Raw genomic sequence first — 20,332 nt, 5'->3', positions numbered from 1 at the left:
TTCCATCTTCCTCTCATCCACTTGCCCCCCTGCACCACATGCTGCCCTTTGGGACCAAGGAGAAGGAAGCCAGTCTCTCCTGGAACACACATCAGGCCCCGTGGGCAGGTGAATTGTCCTTCCACATCTTCCTTCTACCTCGAATGGATCCTCGGGTGGCTGGGGTGGCCTGGCTGTCAACATCCTTCCTGAAGCACGACCGAGGCCCAGAACTGAGCCCCTGACTCCAGAGGCCAGGGCCCTCAATCACCTCCCAACTCTGAACGGTCTGCTCCTGCAGGCAGGACGCGGGATGCAGAGTCAACAGAACCACACCAATGTGGAGCCCCCGAGGGTTTTCCCACAAAGACTCCCTCTTTTCTGGCACGTGTACAACTGAGTAAGGGGTCCTCTGACCGAGAGCAGTAATGCCTCCTAGAGCCTGAGTTCTGGGGTCACCCCTTATCACGACTGTCTGGAGGCCTCACCTCGACGTCTCATTCATTTCAATGCAAAATGGGCATAATGAGGACCTACTTCCCAGAGTGGTCGTGTGGGTCAAAGGAGATCACAGGAGTAAAGAGGTTGGAAAATATGGCGGACACGGAGTGAACGATCATTAACTGACTACCGTCGACTCCTATGGCGGAGTCCTTGTGCCTCAATCATCACACCCAAGGTATTTATTCACTTACATTTTATAGCTTAAAAAAAAGACTAAGGCAGAAAGGCCTTGGAAGACTAGACTGGCAGGCTAAGCCCAATTGGATAACATTTCACAGGCAAATGCAGATGCTGACATTTTGGTGACAAAGACTGTGGGATCATCAGTAGTAAGATGGGGCTATGTTTCATTTTCTCTTTCTCTTTTTTTTTGAATTTTCTTCCACAAAGTAACTAATGTGGAAATATGTTTTACATGATTACACATGTATAACCTGCATTAGATTGCTTACTGTCTCAGGGAAAGGGGAAGAAGGAAGAGAATTAAAAACTCAAATTTTTAAAAAAATGTTAAAAATTATTTTTACATATAATTGGGAGGAAATATTATTTAAAAAGAATCAGGTTGGGGATCAGGAGAGACCACTTGTGGTTGAAATGTTAATAAAAATGTTGAAAAGGGGAAAAAAACCTCATTCCAAGTACCATATCCTCTTAAGAGAGGTCTTTTCTGAGCACCCTCATTACTGAGCCCCACTTCAGATCACTTTGTAATTTGTATTTATCTGTGCATAATTACATAGTTACATGTGTATGTATATCATGTATAATTATGTATATTACAGTAGACATCTATGTGTAGATCATACATGCACACACGCACACTGATCAAGTAAAGTCTAAGTTCTTTGAGAGTAAAGGTGATTTTATTTTTGTTTCTGTACCTCAAATACCGAGCAGGGCCTAGTCCGCTAGAGGCAGTTAATATATGATTATTGAATTGAACTGAATGATAATTCAGCGCCTGCTACACAGTAACTACTTAATAAATGCATACTGACTGACTGAAAATAAAAGGATTTCTCCTACATTAATGTCCGCTGATAAGCACAGATGTAAAAGGAAGCCATTACTCAACTCCACCAAAACATGAAGAAAGGTAAACAGAGGTATGAGGGAGTCCCATTCGTGCCAAAAGAGTTACAGATATTTGTAAAAAACAAATGGATAAGAATTTTATCAACATGTTGTTTAAAGTCTTTTGGACTTCAAGGGCAAGAGGTCTTTTCTAGAACAAGGGAGCAAGCCACCACGCCCCTTCCCAGCCCTGGCCTGGGCACCTATGCGGTGGTCCTTCAGGCCCAAGCGTGAACACCACCTCACCTCTGGACTGCACGGATATGGGCGGGCTATGTGGGTTGTTCCTCACCAGTGCCTGTGGGTAGGGAAGGCTGGCTTCCCTGTCCTGGGGCTGCTATTCCCTGTTAATTAGGTTTTGAAAGGAATGCTGCTACGCTGAAAAGCTGCACACTGTGTATGAACACTTGTATTTCACACATTTTTACCACCAAATGCAAGCTGGCGAACATCTGCTGTTCTGCAAGTTTAGGAAAACCCAGCTGCATTTCTTTGTTTAGAATGCGCTCCTGACAGGTGGGTGCCATCTCCTGCGGATGGGGAGCACCCCCAGTCCAGGAGGGAGTCTTTTTAAATCGAGGAATCAGACGCACGCTTCTGAAGCAAAGCAAAGGGGAGGGGGAAGGCTCCAAAGTGAAAGGCTGGCTGTCAGAGGACCACAGAGCTCCCCCGCCTCGAGACCCAACACTCCTCTCAGCTCACGCTGGGACCTTGGAGCTCTCAGGAGCTTGCAGCGTCCCAGGGACTGGGGAAGGGCACTCAAAGCACGCCTTGGGAGACAGGTTTAGGGCCCTGGTGGGCGAGGGGGGAGGCGGGGGGGCCTCTGCCCCCACTCAGGACTTCAGGCACACTGACCAACGCCTCTCGGCTCAGCCAAGACAGAGGCCTCCAGGCCACCCCGCACCTGAACAAGAGGGCCTCCACAGGGCACTACCTGACCGGACAGCCCTCCCAGCTGGGCCGGGCAGCCCACGGCACGGGGATCACACCAGCTGCTGGACAGGTGGTCTTTGCTTTTCCACCCCAAACCCAAGCCCACCTTACTCAAGCTGCCCCCGCCCCTCGGGGTCCTGCCAAGTCTGTCAAATGGGGATAATCGTATCGGTAGCATCTCCCTCCCGAGGCTGTGGTGAGGACCACCGGCCCCCACAACGACGAGGCTTCCTTCCAGGCCATTCTCAGAGACCGTAACAGAGACCAGGCGCTGGCCGGTCTCAGAGGAGGGCTCTTCTCAGTAGCTGACGCCCTCACAAGTCCAGGCCAGAAGACACTCTATAGACCCTAAGGTGCTCTAGAAAAGTTATTCACCGCCTTGTAGGGATAATCCTCGCAGGGGTTTCACAGGGCCTGGTACACAGCAGGCGCTCAATCGATGCTCGTTCCCTTCCGCCTCTTCCTCATCCATGTTTACGCATATTCACTTTGTTTATGTCGTCTGTTTTTTATGTGTACTTATCTCTCCCATTAGAATGTATGGTCATTTTAGGTAGGAATTATTTCTTTCTCTGCATTTATATCCCCAGTGCTCAGCACATGCCTGGCATAAATGTTTATTACTGATTAATGTCATTATTACATTTGTTTAGTTTACTTATATTACCTCAGCTGCTCCTCAAAACAGCTTTCAAAGGAAGGTTGTCACACGGATTATTAGTCCTATATCATAGACAGGAAACTGAGGCACAGAGAATTAAATGACCAGCCTCTGGTCACTCACAGCAGGACATGCCCGTCCCCCCCCAGGACACCCGCCCCTCTAGACACAGCCAGGGCCCTTGTTAGAAGACTGTGGTCCTCTGGGGGCTGGTTCCACAAGGAAAGGCCCAGGGGCTCAGGGCCCGCGCAGGACCGAGCCGGGGGACCCCCAAGGGCCCCAGTCTCCCTCAGTCTAATGCTAAAGCAGCCGAGTGTGGAGCAGCACAGAAAGCTCGTGCCATGTCTCGACTGCCTCTGCTAACTCAGAGGTCACAGCCACTCCAAAATTCAGAAAAACGAAGTCTGAGGCCCCTCAGCTGGGGGCCACCCCAAGCATCGCATCAAAAACGGCCCACTGGCTTCTTGGGGATGAGTCAAATTACCTGGGTCACAGCCTCTGGAGAAAACGTCATCGAGTCCAGCACAGTGAGGAGGTCACCCGGGTGGAGACGATCAAAGTACTTGGCACACGCATCGTAGGCATGGAGCCATTCCGCTACGGACTCGGGGGCTTTCTTGATGAGTTGGGGGTCACCCCTCCAAAACAGTTTCTGCAGCCAGACGGTGTAGAGGGAGCTGGGGGACAGCACGGACCCATCTGGCTTGGGGATCTTGGAAGCCAGCTTGGATATGGAGAGAATATTCTGACTGGTGAGGACGGGCTCCAGTGCTTCCAGAGGACTGGCATTTTCATCGGTCAGTTTCTTGTAATTCAGACCTTTTGGCAGAAGGAGGAAACAGTAAGTGAGTACTCGCTGCCTGGCTGACCACGTCCCAAAGCCTGCTGCATGCCAGAGTGCAGGCTGCTCAGGCGTCCACCTGGGCACAGCCAAAGCAGCGAGAACAGCGGTAAGGAGAGAAACTCCTGTGCAGCACCCGCAGAGCACGGCTCCAGGCCAGAGACTGGGAGGGAGCTGGCTCTGGGGCAGGGCCCAGAGAGGACGGACATGGCTGACTGGCTCAGCTGCAGAGGGTAACCCCTAGGGAAGGAGAAGGGCTAGAAGGGAAAGAGGGAGAAAGCAGAGGAGGAGAGAAGCTGGAGAGCAAGCAGAGAGGAGGCCATCTCAGGGGAAAGAGGACAGGGAGGGGGCACTGGAGGGCACCGCAGGGGTACGAAGGTCCAAGATCGCAGACCAAGCAAGGGCCCGAGGCTGAGAAGTGAGGTCCCCTCCGCCTCCACAAGGGCCCAGGGCGCAGAACACGGCACAGGACGTGCGATTATTCTCAGGGGACTGACTGGTTCTGTTCCGTTTTTCTTTTTTAATTCTTTGTTGTAAGGCTGGCTTTCCAGGAGGAGGGAAAGGTAAGGACAATATAAAAACAAAAGCTATCAATAAAATTGACTTGAATTTCTGGTAGCAAGGAAGTGCTTGCTGACAGAATGACCTTCTCTCCTCTGGACGATGCAGGCGCGAGCTGAGCGGTTACTGATGCCATCTCTTACCTGACGCCACTACCTTCAATTTCCTCAGCAGCCGAACGTGCGTGTCGGGCGCTATGGCCCGCTTCCCAAATCCCGGGCAGCCGCAGCTCGCCAGCAGGCTGAAGAAGTAGAGCAGCCTTTCATGATCGGTGCCTCTAATCCCGGGGTAAACATACTTGGCCATGCGCTCGTGAAAGAGGTCAGGGTCAGCCTTCAAGGCCTCGAGGAGCCCCAGAGCTTGGGCTCGGCCTTCTATCTCTGCAGTAGACAAGCTGCAAGTCAAAGACAGAGTCATGGCTTTCAACACTGGCACCAAGCCAACTAACTCACCCTCTGTTCCCTCTCTGCTCAATGTAGGCCTTGCAGAGTAGGCCAGGAGATGACCGATTTATCAGCCCCGGGCAGGGAGAGCCTGGCTGCTGGGGCCACAGGGCAAGGAGACGTCTGGCCATAGCAGAGGGGTGGAGGGAATACCTAATGGGCGGATGCACCTAAGAGGAGCCCTGGCAGTGGGGAGATCCAGCTGCTGGCCTCCGGGTGGCCATCTGGGAGAGGCGGAAACAAACAGACATGCCAGCGGCTATCACGCACAAGGCAACAAAATGGATCCCGAGGTAAGGCTCTACAAAGTGCCACACAAAATCTAAGAAAAGGAGCTGACTTTGGACAGGGAGACCGAGGCAGGGCTCCGTGGAGAAGGTGCCGTCTGGGGCCAGGACTTGACAGGGATGGGGACAGAGCCAGGAGACAGCAAGGGGAGCCACAGAGGATGTGCACCAGATTGTGGCCCAGGCAAGGAGAGGAAAGTGGCAGCCCACGCGGGACGCGGGAGATGCTCCAATGATGTCCTAAGGGCTTTCCATCCTCTTCTCTCGACCATGGCCAGATCCTGAGCCACTTCCTTGGGGAAGTGCATGGGTTCTTTACCAATAGGGAGAGAAAGGATGTTTCTTATGCTAAAGTGGATGTACTGACCATGCTGGGACTCATTGAGGGGCTGAGGCACCACCAGGGGTCATTCCCCTAGAAAAACCGAGTTTGCCGAAGACACACACGCCAGGTTTGGCTTTTCTTCAGCAGCCAAGACATAAAACAAAATGAACAGCTTTGCTTACAGTGGTCACCGACAACAGCACGATGGGCCCAGAAGCAAGAGGACCCATCTTAACGTCTCAGCTTCACGACCCCCTCAGCCTCTTGCCATAACCCAAACCTCCCCCGGCCCTTCGGGCTCTGGCTCCCTCTGCGACCAGCCTGGAGGAAGTAGACAAGGCCAAGCAAGCTCTGCCTCCTGGCCTGTTATGAGGTCAGGCTTGGGGACAAAAATGCTCCCAGCATGAGAGGATTCCAGTATGATCAAAATGGCACCTGCCATCGAAAGTTCATTCACCACACACAGTCCAAGTGAAGACCCACATGGAGTCATTCTGAACAAGGCAAGTGGATGTCGGAGGCAAAGGCCAGCCTCTGAGGGGAAGGGGACAGGGACACGGACAGGGATGAGAAAAAGCAACAACAGAGGGCTATAATCTACTGTGTTCAAGGCCACTACCAGCACAAAGATTCATTCCATTTCAAACCAACACCATAAGGAGATTTAGTAAGATTAATACCTCCTCCCCAAAAAGACAGGAGAAGATTGACTGATGTCCTCAGAACACGAGACACACATCAACCCAGGGAAACACTTTCTGAACGAGGAGACATCACTTCACCAAGATTAGAAACAGGCACAAGTCACTGATTTGCTGACTGTAGCGTGAAGTGGTTTCTTCAAGATGGCGCCTAGGGAAAGCCCCAAGGTGGACCCAAGAACTCAACCAGCCACCTGTTAGCAAAGAAGCCTCAAACAGACTACTGAATCATATGGCTATACTTACAGAAACAAAGGGGTCCACGATGGCACTTTAAGGCCAGGTCATAATGACAGAGAGATATCCTCACACATCCTGGACTTGGAGAGCAAAGACAATTGTTCAAGGAAATGGGGGAAGCTGCATAAGAAATCATTGCACTTGGCTAGTGGCTAGGTGCCTTGGGCTAGAATTATACACCAAAAGCATTCACATACTGACAGAGGACAAATGCCCATCCTACAAATAAGAGATCTCAAAATATCCTTAAGAACTCCACAAATAAAACACCAGAGCATTAGCAAGGCAGAATCGTTGTCCTTGGTCACGGGACAGAAGAGTGACTGATGAACACTTGGGAACGTTTCTACTCCGTATTGCCAGGCCAAACTCTCATCATCTCCAAACTCCTTGGATCGAACCTTTTTCAAGCTATGAAGCCCTATGAGGGAAGACCAGAGTCCTGTGAGAACAGGCTGAGATGAGGACCAGCCCCTCGTTGTAGTCCTGGGCAGGGAGAGGGCATCTGCATGTGCTCATTCAGCCACAGAAAGCCCTTCTTTGGAGAAGCCTCGCAACAAGACAGAGAACGTGAAGTTTGCAAGAATGACAGTTGGCGTTTTGCACGGGACCAACTTCTCTGATGATGAAAAGAATGAAGTCATTGAGATCACCCTGACACATGGCTGATCAGCAGACGTGAGCACAAAATGGTGGTGATGATAAGAATGGGAGGAGCTCAGCCAGGGCTCACTTCTGAAAAGTGTCCTCCTACCAGGGTGACCGCCGGTCCTCACTATTAGGTCAGTATTATAAGCAGCACTAGCCCCATCTTACTGATGAAGAACCAAGACTGAGTGGTTTCACCACGGTCATCTGCTGGCTCTAGAGAAGGGGAAGCTGGCCTGATGTCTCTTAGACACTAGGCCCCAAGAACCTCCTGTGTGCAGGGCACTCTGTCTCTTTCGATACTCACCACCACCATGGGCAATACGGGAAAGCACCATGACACAATCAAATGAGAGAATCTGGAGCCACAACAGCCCTCGGGGGCCACCCAGTCCAAACAGAATGGAAGCGTCTCCACCCCACAGCCATCCATCTTCTTCTCCTGAAGGCTTCTGCAGAGGGGAGTCTGTACTCCCCAGGCAGCTCATCCCTCTGCTGGTCGCTCTACTGCTAGGCAGCAGCCACAACTTGACTCCTTCACTCCCACCTACTGCTCCAAGTTGTTGCCTCCTGTCAACAAATCTAATCTCTCTCGAGGACAGCTCCCTGCCCACCAACCCCAAGTCTCCTCTATTCCCAGGCAACATCCCCAGGTCTTTCGATCGATGATCACATGACTACTTTACAAATGAGAAAAAGACTCTGAAAATTTGTATCACTTGCCCATGGTCACCTGGCTACAAAGAGAAAAACCAAATCTCTAGCCTGGTATGAGGAATTAATCAAAAAAAAATTTTTTTTTCCAAAATTCACTTGAGAATGTTTCAAAGTAGTGGGAAGGTAAAACTGTGCGGAAAAGCAAGTGAGATAAATCAGCAGTCCTCTCTCCCTCCCACCACACTACGACAGAGGTGGACATGTCTCATATCCACCACAAAACAGGTGATGTCCAACAGCCTCCAAAGGAGAGCCAAACTACAGAACCCACCTAACACTGCCCCTAAGACGATGCCAGTCTTGACTCTGTCACAAAGGGAATCTACCATGATCCTTCCTCCTGACCCTCCATAAACTAGAACAGCTGGGGGATCTGCCCACAAAAACAGAAAGAAAACAGCTCTCGCTTTCTCCACTTCATTCGGGGTGTAATGTCGACCTTGGGCAAAATGACATCCCCCCATTCTCCATCCCTAGATTTTACTGTGCCCACAACCGGGTCTGTCTCATCAGCAATTCAGGTTAATTATCTTGTCAAGATTGACACATGTATTGGAATACCTCTACTGACACATGATAAATACAGACACCTCCTTCCCCAGGAAATTACAATGTGCTAACATCTTTTACAAACGTCTGTGATCAAGAGACCATTTTAATAGGCTCCGGAGAAAGAAGCTGTTATCTCTCCCCTCGGAACATGAAATGAAATCTGAGAAAAGCATTCCAAGGAATCCACATTCAAAGGGCCACCACTAGACGCCAGGCAATCACTGTAGGCTCTGCTTTAACAAATAAATGATTACCCTCATAAACAGCTGAGTGCCTCTCTCCCCCCCTCCAAGTTTTAGCTATAAAGCAGCTTATACAAATACGGAATATTTGACTATCAAAGATTAACTACTGGCGTAAACTAGCTTTTAGCAGCACACAATGCACAAGGCATGAATTATTAATACTAATCCTATGATTAAGGTGTACTAGAATGGCTTCCAGCTGTCAATCACGCCAGGAAGAAGATGGAGTCAAAATAAGTGTGTGTGTAAGGGCCTGGTGCAATTACAGGACAAATCATTTATTCAAATGCAGTTAGTTTTCTCTCAGTCTGCAATGAATACTAACTCAAGCAGCACAGACAAGAAAACAAATGGGTGAGCGCAGCCTAGCTACTTTCTCTTCCTTGATATAAATAGTCCTGAATTTCAGTAACTTTCCAGTATCTCTTTCATGCAGATCTACTTTGCGGGCATCAGCCAAAACCTGGCTGAGCTGAGCTCAGAGAGGCTCCCCGGCAGAAGGCTGCCCTGGGGGCCATGGCTTCTCCTCAGACCACAGGACCCAGAGCTCGGGGTCATAATAGATTGCCTTCTAGAGGGGAGGAAAATGAGGCCCAGTGAGGATGAGGCAGTGCAGTATCAGAGAGAGGGGGGGAGGAGACAGAAGGAAAGAAATAGAGACAGAGAGAGAGGAGGGAGGAGACAGAGACAGAGAGAGAGGAGGGAGGAAAGAGGGAAAGGGAGGAGGCAGAAGACACAGAGATTAGGGAGAGAGAGAGAAAGGAGAAAGAGAAACAGAGAGACAGAGACAGAAACAAAGGAGGCAGGAGAGAGAGAGACAGAGAGAAAGAGAGAGACAGAGACAGAAACAAAGGAGGGAGGAGAGAGAGAGAGAGAGAGAGAGAGAGAGAGAGAGAGAGAGAGAGGAGGAGAAAGAAACAGAGACAGAAACAGAAACAAAGGAGGGGAGAGAGAGAGAGAGAGAGAGAGACAGACAGACAGACAGACAGACAGACAGAAACAAGGGAGGGAGGAGAGAGAGAGAGAGAGAAAAAAGAGACAGAGACAGAAACAAAGGAGGGAGAGAGAGAGAGAGAGAGAGAGAGAGAGAGAGAGAGAGAGAGAGAGAGAGAGAGAGGAGAAAGAAACAGAGACAGAAACAGAAACAAAGGAGGGGAGAGAGAGAGAGAGAGAGAGAGAGAGAGAGAGAGAGAGAGAGAGAGAGAGAGAGAAAGAGAGACAGAGACAGAAACAAAGGAGGGAGCAGAGAGAGACAGAGACAGAGACAGAAATAAAGGAGGGAGCAGAGAGAGAGAGAGAAAGGAGAAAGAAACAGAGACAGAAACAGGTTGGGCACAAGAGACACCAAACCCGACCAAGCCACAAATCCCCTGAAAATCAGAATGGATCAAATTGGAGGCCACAAGAAATAGGAAAACAATGACAAAGACTGAAAATAGAGAAGAAATGGTAAGCTAACTCACAGCAGAAAGAACTGCTCTAGAAAACAAATTGAGGAGAGAAGGATTGTTGGACTACCTGCACGCCACAACAAAACAAGGAGTTTTCACATTCTATTCTAAGAAATCTTAAATTAAAACTGCCAAGATCTCTTAAGAACCAGAGGGTTAAGTGGAAATAGAAAGAATCCACCAGTTACCTCCTGAAAGAAACCCCAAAATGAAAATGCCCAGGAATTTCAAAGCCAAAATTTAGAGCTTCCAGATCAAAGAAAAAATTACTGCAAGCAGCCAGAAAGGAAAAAAATTCAAGTACTGCGTAGCCACAGTCAAGAGCATACAAGATTTATCAGCCAACACTATACAGGAGCAAAGAGCTTGAAATACAATATTCTAGAAGACAAAGGAGATGGGCTTACAGCCAAGAATTCCTTCCCCAAAAAACTGAGTATAACACTGCAGAAGTAAAAATGATGGAACATGCTGCTTCCTGAAAGAGGGAGAAAGGGCTCAGAATGCAGAATGAGACAATTACATTCTCTGGATAGGGCCAGTGTGGAAATGCATCTTGAAGACTGCACATGTTTCTAATTCATCTTGGCTTTCTCACTTGGAGGGAGGGAAGTATTGAGGGGGATTGGAATTGGGGTGGGGGGGTGAAAAGGCAGATTACGGTCCCCAAAGTCTGCCCAAGCTCATGTTCACTGTTTCCATGACACCATCCATCCATCTCATCCTCTGCCGGCCCCTTCTCCTTTTGTTTCAACCTTTCTCAACACCAGGGTCTTTTCCAAGGAGTCCCATCTTCTCTTTATGTGACCAAAGCATTTAAGCTTCAGCTTCAGTATTTGACATCCCAATGAACAGCCCGAGTTAACTTCTTTAAGTACTGACTGATCCGATCTCCATGCTACTCCAAAGCACCAATTCTGCGGCACCCAGCTTTCCTTACGGTCCAGCTCTCACGGCCACACATTGCTACTGGAAAGGCCACAGCTTTGGCTATGTGGACCTTTGCTGGCAAGGCGATGTCTGCTTTTCAGTATGCTGTCCAGATCTGCCAGAGCTTTCCTTCCAAGGAGCAAGCATGTTTTAATTTCATGGCTGCAGTTACTGTCTGCAGTGATCTTTGAGCCCAAGAATCACAACATATACAGAGAAACAAACTTGATGCACTCTTCACCAGTGAATTGACTATGAACCCCAGGGACCCTGGAGCCATTAAAGTCCTGAGGCAAAGAACAGCTGCTGAATGACTCAGACTGTAGACCACTGTCCAATCCTGAGTATCACAGTTCTGTGGAAGAGGGACACGTCACGGTCACTGCCCCCACCGACCTCTCCGGACAAGTTCTGAGATATATGGAATACCCGAGGCTCAACTGAGACCCCTGAATCCACTCCAAGGACACAGCCCTGACTCCAGCTACCATGAGGATCCAATCAGATGACATTTGTAAAGTGCTTTGCAAACCTTCAAGTGCTACACAAATGCTGGTTGCTATTCTTATTTTTAATAGGATGATGGCTGGTGGGGAGGGGAGGCAGCTGGCAGCTCAGTGGACAGAGCCCTGGGCCTGGACTCAGGGAGCCCTGACAATGGCTGTGGGCAGCGGGGACATGATGAATGCATCTGCCGCGATCATCTAAGAGTGGGTGATCAGGGGGGAGCTGGAGCGGCAGCCAAGGGGTCGAGGGAAGGGGCAGACGGCACACGCGTGCAGGCTGGAACCGACAGGGTTCTTTAGTGACAATCACATTAAACTCCTTCTGAAACAAAATGGTCTGGAATCACTGCTCTTTCTATTTCTCAAGAAGATGGTCATCCACTCATCCCCTCAACCACTGACTAGAACCTACACCGGGTTACCAACAGAGAACTCCAGCAGAGACACGTAGAAATGACCACGCTGCTGCTACTTTCTGGTTCCTGCCCAGTGACTTAGGCTGGAATGCTGTGCCAAGGGAGGTGCCAGAGGCTAACATCTAGCTGAAGTAGGAGTGGAAGAATCTTCACCAAACAACAGAGAAAACAAGACAGGCCACGCATACAAGGAAGGCCCCCACCATGGCTTCCCATCCCATTCCTTCCAAGCGGCACCGGCAGGGGAACAGGAAAGTCCCTAAGATTCTAGAACACGGCTTGTCCGGAAGTCCTCAGCCTAAAGAAAACCCCTGAGCTACCCACGTCACTCCCAAGACTCCCAAAGCAGGAGCCTACCTATGCAAAGGATGGGCCACGGCCCACGTCCTCCAGGACGCGAGCACAGACTTACCTACAGTCCGTGAACAGGAACTCCAGGTGGGTCATGTAAACCTCCCAACGTGGCACGCTGTACCGCTGGGCCAAGGAAAGGGCGATGTCGTAGACGTTGTTCTCGAGCGTCCTAGAAGAATGACCAGCCCCAAGGGAAGAAAGAGACAAGGTCACCATGAGCCACACAGAAAACATTCAGAGGCCTCGCTCCCTGGCCGGTCATTCATGGCACGCCATCCCTAGTGTCTGACGCTTTCTGGGCTTGCCCAGGGGTCAGCGTCAGCACACCGGAATATCACGGGGCCCACACCAAAGGGGGAAAAACCTAGAGAGGATCCATGTTCCTGACCTCCCCCATGCCTTAGGGACACAGGGGTCTTCAGTCTGAAGGGGAGGCTGACGCAATCTACTCCTTCAACACCAGAAATACCCAAGGGGTTACTCTGCGTAGGAGACCTTGGGACCCCAGCTCTGTGGCACATTAGCAGCATGACCTTGGGCAAGTCGTTCAGAGACGGCAGAGGCTTACGGGCAGACAATGAGAAACCCCCTTCGATACTCCCACGAGACGAAGGGGCTGGCCGTCCCAGGATGGCCTCTGAGCTCCTGCCCAGATCCAAGTCTACAAGACTAGGACTTCTCTGGAGCTCAGTTTCCTCATCTCTAAAAGGGGGATAACCAAGGTGTCTACCTCACAATGTTACTGTGGTTCCCTCAGAGGAGGGAAAAGGTAGGAGCTCTCTTACAAAGGTGCATGGCTATTCGCATATGCTGGCTGCCAGCCTGGCAGCGTCACGGAGAGAGGCGCTGCATCTTATCCAATCTAGAGGACACCTCTCCCCGGCACAGCTCTCCGTGAACAGGAGGCCCTCAGGAAACATTTGTTTAACTGAATTGGGGGCCAGGGGCAGGAATCCCAGCTCTAGAACTCACTGCCTGTGTGACCTTGGAGAACTCCATTCTGTGTCTCATTTTTCTCTTAGAGTGATGGACAGAAAGGGCCTAGAGAAGGCTTATGGCCTGTCCAGATCTATATCCTCTGGTCCTCCACTAACATCCTCCACTAATGCTTCACTAGACGGGAAAGGACAAGGGGTCTTCCAAGGCCAGGGCGGTGGGAGCAGGTTCTGGAAAACAAGCTGAGAAGTCCCTGTACATTCACTGGGGCTCACAGCCAGGAGGCCGGATGCCAGGTGGGGACAACTTCTGGCCACTGTATCTGCTGAGGTAAGGGGTTGTGGGAAGAAACGTGGCTGAGCCAAGGGAAGTCCTGAGCATTAGGAAGGAAGACACTTCCTGCCAAAGCAAGGTTTTAGGGAGAGGAGCACTTTTACAATTCATCACAAAGCAGATTTAAAAGCGACAATTACTTTCCATTTTGCTTTTCTGCACATACACAAATCAACAAGGAATGAAAGACTGAGAAAAGAAATCCCTGAACGCCGTGAATCACAAGGAAATCCTTTTCCTAATTAACTGAACAAGGACACCACAGACTAAGCATCAGGTCAGATTAATTTATGAGACTTAATTTTCTCAGAATTGCTTACATCAAGATAGTCTTGTCAGTTTTCCCTTTAACCACCAATTACTTACTTGGGTCAGCCATTCAGTAAGTCTCTACCCAGCCTGTCCTGTGGGCGAGGCCCTACGCGGGATCAGAATGCAGTACCTACCCTCAGAAGCTGCTGCTCTCTCTAGTTGGGGAAACAAGACACGCCCCAGAAAGCTCAACCCTGATCCCACTGCCGCTCCATGGGGCTAACAGACTGCCCTACTCAGAGCTCCTCAGCATCTTCCCAGTAAGAACACCACACCTTCCAAGCCCTCCATCCTCTGATGGAAGCCCACCTTTCCAGGCCTCCTTCATAGTGAACACCCCCTTCACACACTGTCCTCTGGCCAAACGTGGCTACTCTGAACCTGGCTAGTTCTGACCTTTCACGCTTAGCTGTTTGAACTTCCTGGGCCCCGTGCCCAGAAATGACCTTCCCAACTCCACCTGCCACTGACCCATCTCCACCAGGGCACATCCTCCCTCCCTCTTCATCCCCACTGATCTACCCAGCCCCAAGCCATCACTCCCTCTGAGCTCCTTGGACCAATCTGCTTGTCTCTCCTATGTAACTGTGCATTTCCTAATTTGTGTTAGAATTATTTGTGCATCTGGCTTATCCCCCTCCCCACTGCCACCCTCCCCCTAAACTGTAAGCTCTCTGAAAGCAGGGGCTATGACAAAGGGATGTTTTGTTTGACTTAACTATGGACTACAAAAGCCAAGGTGGCCAGGTCAACACAGATCCAGTCTTGATGTGTGCCCATTTGGTGGGAGAGGGATGGTTGGCTCTGGGGTCTGGGGCCCAAGGGACAATAAGCTAGAGTTGTTTGGAGGACAGAATGAAGAGCATCTGAGGAGAAGGGAGATGTGAAGCAGGAAAGAGGGGCCCCTGTGTTTTGGGACTGTGCTAGGCATACCTTCAGGGTTCCAGCCAATGACACGCAAACTGCTGAGGAACTAAACGGGATCTGTGAATGCTCAATGATTATTCCCAGAAGCATTTCTCTGAATAGAGAATTGGGCTAAGAGCTCTTCAGAGTGGCCCAGGCCCCATCTGCTGGACACAGATAGTTGAGGAGGGACAAGTTCACCACGGAAAGGCATCGTCAACATTTAGACAGGTTCAGAGGGAGGGGCTCGGGAAGATCTCTGGATCTGGGGGTCAGCAGATTACAGGTCTACCCTGCTACTGCCCACTAGCCCTGGCCTGGAGTTTCTCTACCTCCTGTCTGACCTCAGGCACACACTAGGTGGGGTCAACATGTATGTTCACTCAAAGCCAGCCTCCTCCAATGTACCCTCGCCTGCACAGAGTCCACTGTCATAATGGGAGGGAGGAAGAAGCACTAACACCTTCATCAAAAGCATGATTTTATCCTTCAGGAAGTACGGCCCACTTGGATTCCTGAAAGCACTCCCTTGCCCAGACTGCTTGGCCCAGCCCATTCACTAGAATACAAAATCAAAAAACCAACCCGCATAAAAGCATAAAATGCTTCCAGCCACCCAAGATCCACTCCCCATCTGCCAGGGAATGCTCCTGCGCTAAGAACCTCTGGCCGTGCAGACCCCGAGCTTGGGAGGCCTGGGGGGCTGGGAGGAGGGGAAAAGCAGGAAATGCAGAGCATGGAGCCACAGCGCACTCATGCATGCTGCTGGTGAGAGGATGGCAACCTGGGGGAAGGCTCTGCAAGGTGTAGGAACTAGAGGAGGGAAGCACAACCCCTTCCCTTCTCCCACAAGATCAGCAGAAGCTAGCACTACCCAGAACAAGTCTGGCCAAGGGCCAGGGCAAAACTAGGGGATTCTTTCATTTTATTCTTTGCCAGGAGAGGACATAGGGAAGTAGGGAAAGGAGCAGCAGGGATTCCAGAACCGGGGACCTCCTTCACCTTGGGAGCGGGCCATCCTTAGGCCCAGAGACTGGAAACCCAAACAGGACTAAAAGCTGAGGTGGCCCTCACGAATGAGATTTCAACCAGACAGTGCCCAAGGACCTCTGAGAATCGACACGTGTCCCCCTCTGGGTGGATGGCAAGGGAGCCTGCTCCATGAGGGCAGCAGTCTGTTGACACTCACATGTGCTAACAGTGAGAAAGGGGCTCTGGGGAATTCAGCACCAGGGACCCCCACGTGATGGATGATTCTGTCAAAGGGCCACAGAATGCAGACCCTCAGCCCGGGAAGGGACCTTGGGGATCACCTGTACCACAACAGGCGTGCCCTCACAGGGCCCCCCGCACCACCTCTTACAGAGGACCTCCTATCAGGAAGCCCAGGCCTCCCCAGGAGCCATATTCTATCTGGGGATCAGAAACACAATTCCTTAATCCCCTTCTTCCAGCTGGCACCTCACCTGCTGAGGGGGGACAGAGTGGGAGAGCACACCTGCACCTGAGCCCGTCAGACCTGGCTCACAGCATCGGACGCCGTGGCCTCGGTTTCATCACCTGTAAGGCAGGCACACCAGTGCCTGAATCCCTCAGGCTGCTGGGTGCTAGGGAGGAGAGGGCAGTGTGGCGGGGCTGCTGCTGCTGCCCTGGGTCCACAGGAGAGATCCCACACCCAATCCTGCCCGCCTCCTCCTCCTCCTCCCCTTCCACTGTGGCCAAGCAGCCTGCTCTTGGTAGCTCCTTCTGGGCTTTCTCTTTTGTTCCAAATCTTCCTCCTCTTCTTCCCTCCCCCCTCACAGCCCCCTGGCCCCCCAGCATCCCCTCACCCTGACTTAACAAAGAGAACTGCTATCACAACTGCGGCCTCCAGAGCCCTTCAGGGGCCAGCCTCTTCCTAACTGTGCACTGACCTACGCCTCCCTGCTCGCCTTCTACTCTGAGATCCAGTGAGGCTGGCCTCCTGATCGCTGACCACCTCAGCCTTTAGCAGACTACAGGCTAACTGGACTGGACTTGGGACGGACAGAGGCCTGGGGAAAGAAGACTTCAGAGATCTCACCTCCAGAGATGACCAGAGTCATACCTCTCCCTGTCCTAGACAGATATGGGGTGGCGGTGGAGAGAGAATGGAGAGGGAAGGAGGGGGAGGGGGACGGAAAAGGTCTCACGACAGCCTGACATCCGACAAAATCCATCCCGCAGCCCCTGCTGGTCGCCCAATCGAGCCACACGAAAGGTCAGCGGTGCCAGACACGGGGAGGCAGCCGGGCATCGAGGACGCTGCTACTTACTCAGCCAGCCCGAGGATGGTCTCTCTCTTGTACTGATCATCCGCGGTGAAGCGGGCCACATCCACGCCCTTGCGCAGGCCCTGGAGCAGCTGGGCTTGGGTGAAATCCAGAAGTCGCTCCTGGTAGAAGCCCAGGTGCTGCACCAGCACCCCGACGTCTTCGGACCAGGCTCGGCCATCCAGGTCAGAGACGTGCTTGGTGACCCACTGGACAAGCTCACTGGGATCAGCCTGAAGCCCCCCAGCCCCAAGAAACAAACACACGCATGTCAGGCAGGGCACGGCCCTCGTGGTGTGGGGAAGCCCTCCCTCCTCACACCCACCCTCCCCTTCAGGCCTCATAGCAACATCGGGGCGGCAGAGACCATCAGTCCCATTTTAGAGAGGAGAAAAACGGGCCAAGAAAGGCGAGCACCCTTCAGAATAGTAAGCACACTGAACTGAGGTTCAGAGGACGCCGCCTCTTACTCGCTACTTCCCCTCTCTGGGCCTCAGTTTCCTCATCTGCAAAATGAAGGCCTTGGACCAGACGGTTTCAGAAGGTCCCTCGTGGCTCTGAGCTGGCCCAGGGGCCAGAGGTGCGAGCCCAGGAGGAGCCCAGGCTTTCTGCAGGAAGCTGCCCCTCCCCCCCAACCCCACCAACAGTAACCCGGAGGGCTCAGGACAGTCATTCCTTCTCTGCCGTTTAACAGGACCTCCTACGCCGCCTACCTCTTCTACTGAGACACTGCCCTTTCTGTCCTTTCTGGTTCCGGATGAGTCTCCTCCTTAGGAGTGCAGATGACCGCCAGCAGCAGCATCCCCAGCCCCAGGTACCCAGGCTGCTGCACCAGCATCCCAGGGAAACTCCCCAGTGGAGACCAGACCTCAGGTTCAGTGGCCCGCCCTGTGTTGTTCCTAGCAGCTTCTCTGACCACAACAAACCAGTGACTGGAAGCAAAACCCAGCATTCCTCAGAAAAGGGAAGGAGGGATCGATGCACCCCACATGTTTCCCCCAGGACCTGCTTCTGCCTCTGGGCTCGGGGGAGCAACAGCAGCTTCAGCCCAGGCTCCACGGAGCCGCCAGAGCCAGGGCCCTCAGCACAGGGGAGGGCCCCTCCAGGAGGAGCCTGTCAGCCCCTGGGGGTGGCTCTGTTCTGGGCCAGCCCCCACTCGGACTGACCATAGGAAGATACCCCCCACGCCGGCACCGTCCAAACCCATCCCACATCCCTGCCTCCTGGCACAGCCCAAGGCTCCACACCCATTCAAACACTGATGGGGGTTCCCAGGCATGGAGCTGGAGCTGGGGGTGGGGGGCATCTTATATCCCACAATCCCCTCCCCACCCAGCAGCTGCAGAACCAGCGTTTGCTTAAATGATGGCCCACTCGGCGACTCTGGGAACACTAATAATAATGACGGCGTTCGTAAAGTGCTTCCCAAAAGACCAACTACTCCCTGGTACTGACGCCATCCTTCCCGACGTGTGCGGCACACACACGGCCCCAACCCCCGCCTCGGGCGCTCAGACCCACTCCCTGATCAAGCAGAGCCTCGGCCGCGGAGATGGAGCTGTCCTCACATGCCACGTGGAGGGCTTCTCCACGTCTGCAAGGCATCACTAAACTGAACCCGACATGTTCGTGGTCCATCCCACTATGGGACCAGCCAGGAGACCAGATAAAAGTAACTCATGAAATCTTTCCCGATTTAGGCTGACGGGCTTAGGATCGAGGTTTGACAAAAACCCGATGAGAGAAGCGGTTCTGGTGAGAGGAAAGAGCTCTGAATCTGCAATCAGGACCAGAGCTCTGCAGCACTGGGCAAACCAGTTCAGGGCTCTGGGTCTCAGTTTTCCCATCAGCAGCAATGGGGACAGGGGCAGCTAGGTAGCTCAGTGGATAGAGCGCCAGCCGGGGAGTCAGGAAGGCCTGAATTCAAATCCCGGGCAAGTCACTTAACCCCAACTGCTTCCAAACAAACAAACAAGAACACAGGAACCGCAGGACTACTGCTTCCCTGGCCGGCAGTCTTCAGGATCAAAGGGAAGGCTCTGTGAACTCCTGGGCTCTTAGTCTGAGCAGCGGGTGGTCCTGACATGCCTGCCGAGCACCTCCCCCAGTCTTCCTGACCTAAGTCTCACCACTGGGCCAGGAGGGCTCCGGGGGAGACAGTGAGGCCGGTGACCCTGCCCAGCCTTGCCTCACGTATATCTGTGCACTTAAACGCCACAGTCCTCTGAGGACGAATGACCACGACATTGGGAAGGCCACCCCACAAAGAAGAAGGCCTCAGTGAACGCTGGCCCAGTTAGCAGAGCTTCTGAGCGGATCCACACACAACACGCCTCTCACCATGGCGGGCACCCCGATCTCCACGGTCCCAGGCCGACGCCAGGCCCAGGGAGAGGCACAGAAGGGCCACAAGGCACACCCTGCCACACGGGCCAGGGCAATCCAGCTCTACCAGGGGAGCCGGCAGAGGAATGACTAACAGTCAGGATGCACAAGAGAGCACCAGCTAGAATGCTGGGACAAACCCAGTGAGAAAAGAGGGGACAGGGATCAATGTGGAGCCACACATGGGGGTTCAGTGACATATAAGAGAACACAGTGATCTGAAAATGATCTGGGGAGCCGGTAAGGGTCCCACGAGTGATGCCACAGCCATGAAAGCCCAGGCGATCTGGGTGTCCTTAAGGGAAGCTGAGCCCCCAGGACACGGAGCGGGTCCCAGGCGGCTCTGCTCTGGTCGGACCCCAACGAAGAGCACCCAGAGGCTTAGTCTGGGCCATGACCGCTTTGGAAGGCCTTGGATAAGCCAGGAAGAGGGAGAAGAGGGCCACCGGGACAGCAAAGGGCCGAGGACGTGCCCCCGAGGATGGGGAGGAGAGAGAGGAGAGCAGTAACGGGAGGGGCAGAAATGAACACAGCCTCTGGTGGCACTCTGGAGAAGGTGAGCATGTCTACGGCTATGCCATCAGGGACTGTGATCAGAGCCTCAGGACGGGAAGCGCACGGCCCGGCGGCCCGGTAAGACCCCTCCCCAGGCCCACGTGACCGCCTGAAGCTCATGGCACCAAGCTGGGCACAGAGGAGGGGCTTCTCTACACCAGCTGGGCTGAACCGAAGGTCACAAGATCAAGCAAAGGAAGAAGCGGGAGGGGAGGGGAGGGAATGAGAGAGGGAGAGGACTGC

General features: G+C 52.4%; 1 protein-coding gene across 1 annotated transcript in view; it reads right to left on the bottom strand.

The window, feature by feature from the left end:
* Positions 1–20,332, bottom strand: part of NBAS (NBAS subunit of NRZ tethering complex) — a 252,708-nt gene that overhangs the window by 63,982 nt on the left and 168,394 nt on the right. The window contains 4 exon segments of the mRNA XM_078149224.1: positions 3,639–3,973; positions 4,700–4,950; positions 12,430–12,540; positions 17,153–17,382. Of these exon segments, the coding sequence (XP_078005350.1) occupies positions 3,639–3,973; positions 4,700–4,950; positions 12,430–12,540; positions 17,153–17,382 (927 nt within the window).

The sequence above is a fragment of the Phascolarctos cinereus genome, unplaced genomic scaffold (assembly GCF_003287225.1).
Source record: "Phascolarctos cinereus isolate Bilbo 61053 unplaced genomic scaffold, phaCin_HiC Scaffold_2;HRSCAF=192, whole genome shotgun sequence".
NCBI classification, from domain to species: Eukaryota; Metazoa; Chordata; class Mammalia; order Diprotodontia; family Phascolarctidae; genus Phascolarctos; species Phascolarctos cinereus.
The sequence above is the reverse complement of the archived record's forward strand: the minus strand, read 5'-3'. Positions and strand labels throughout refer to the sequence as shown.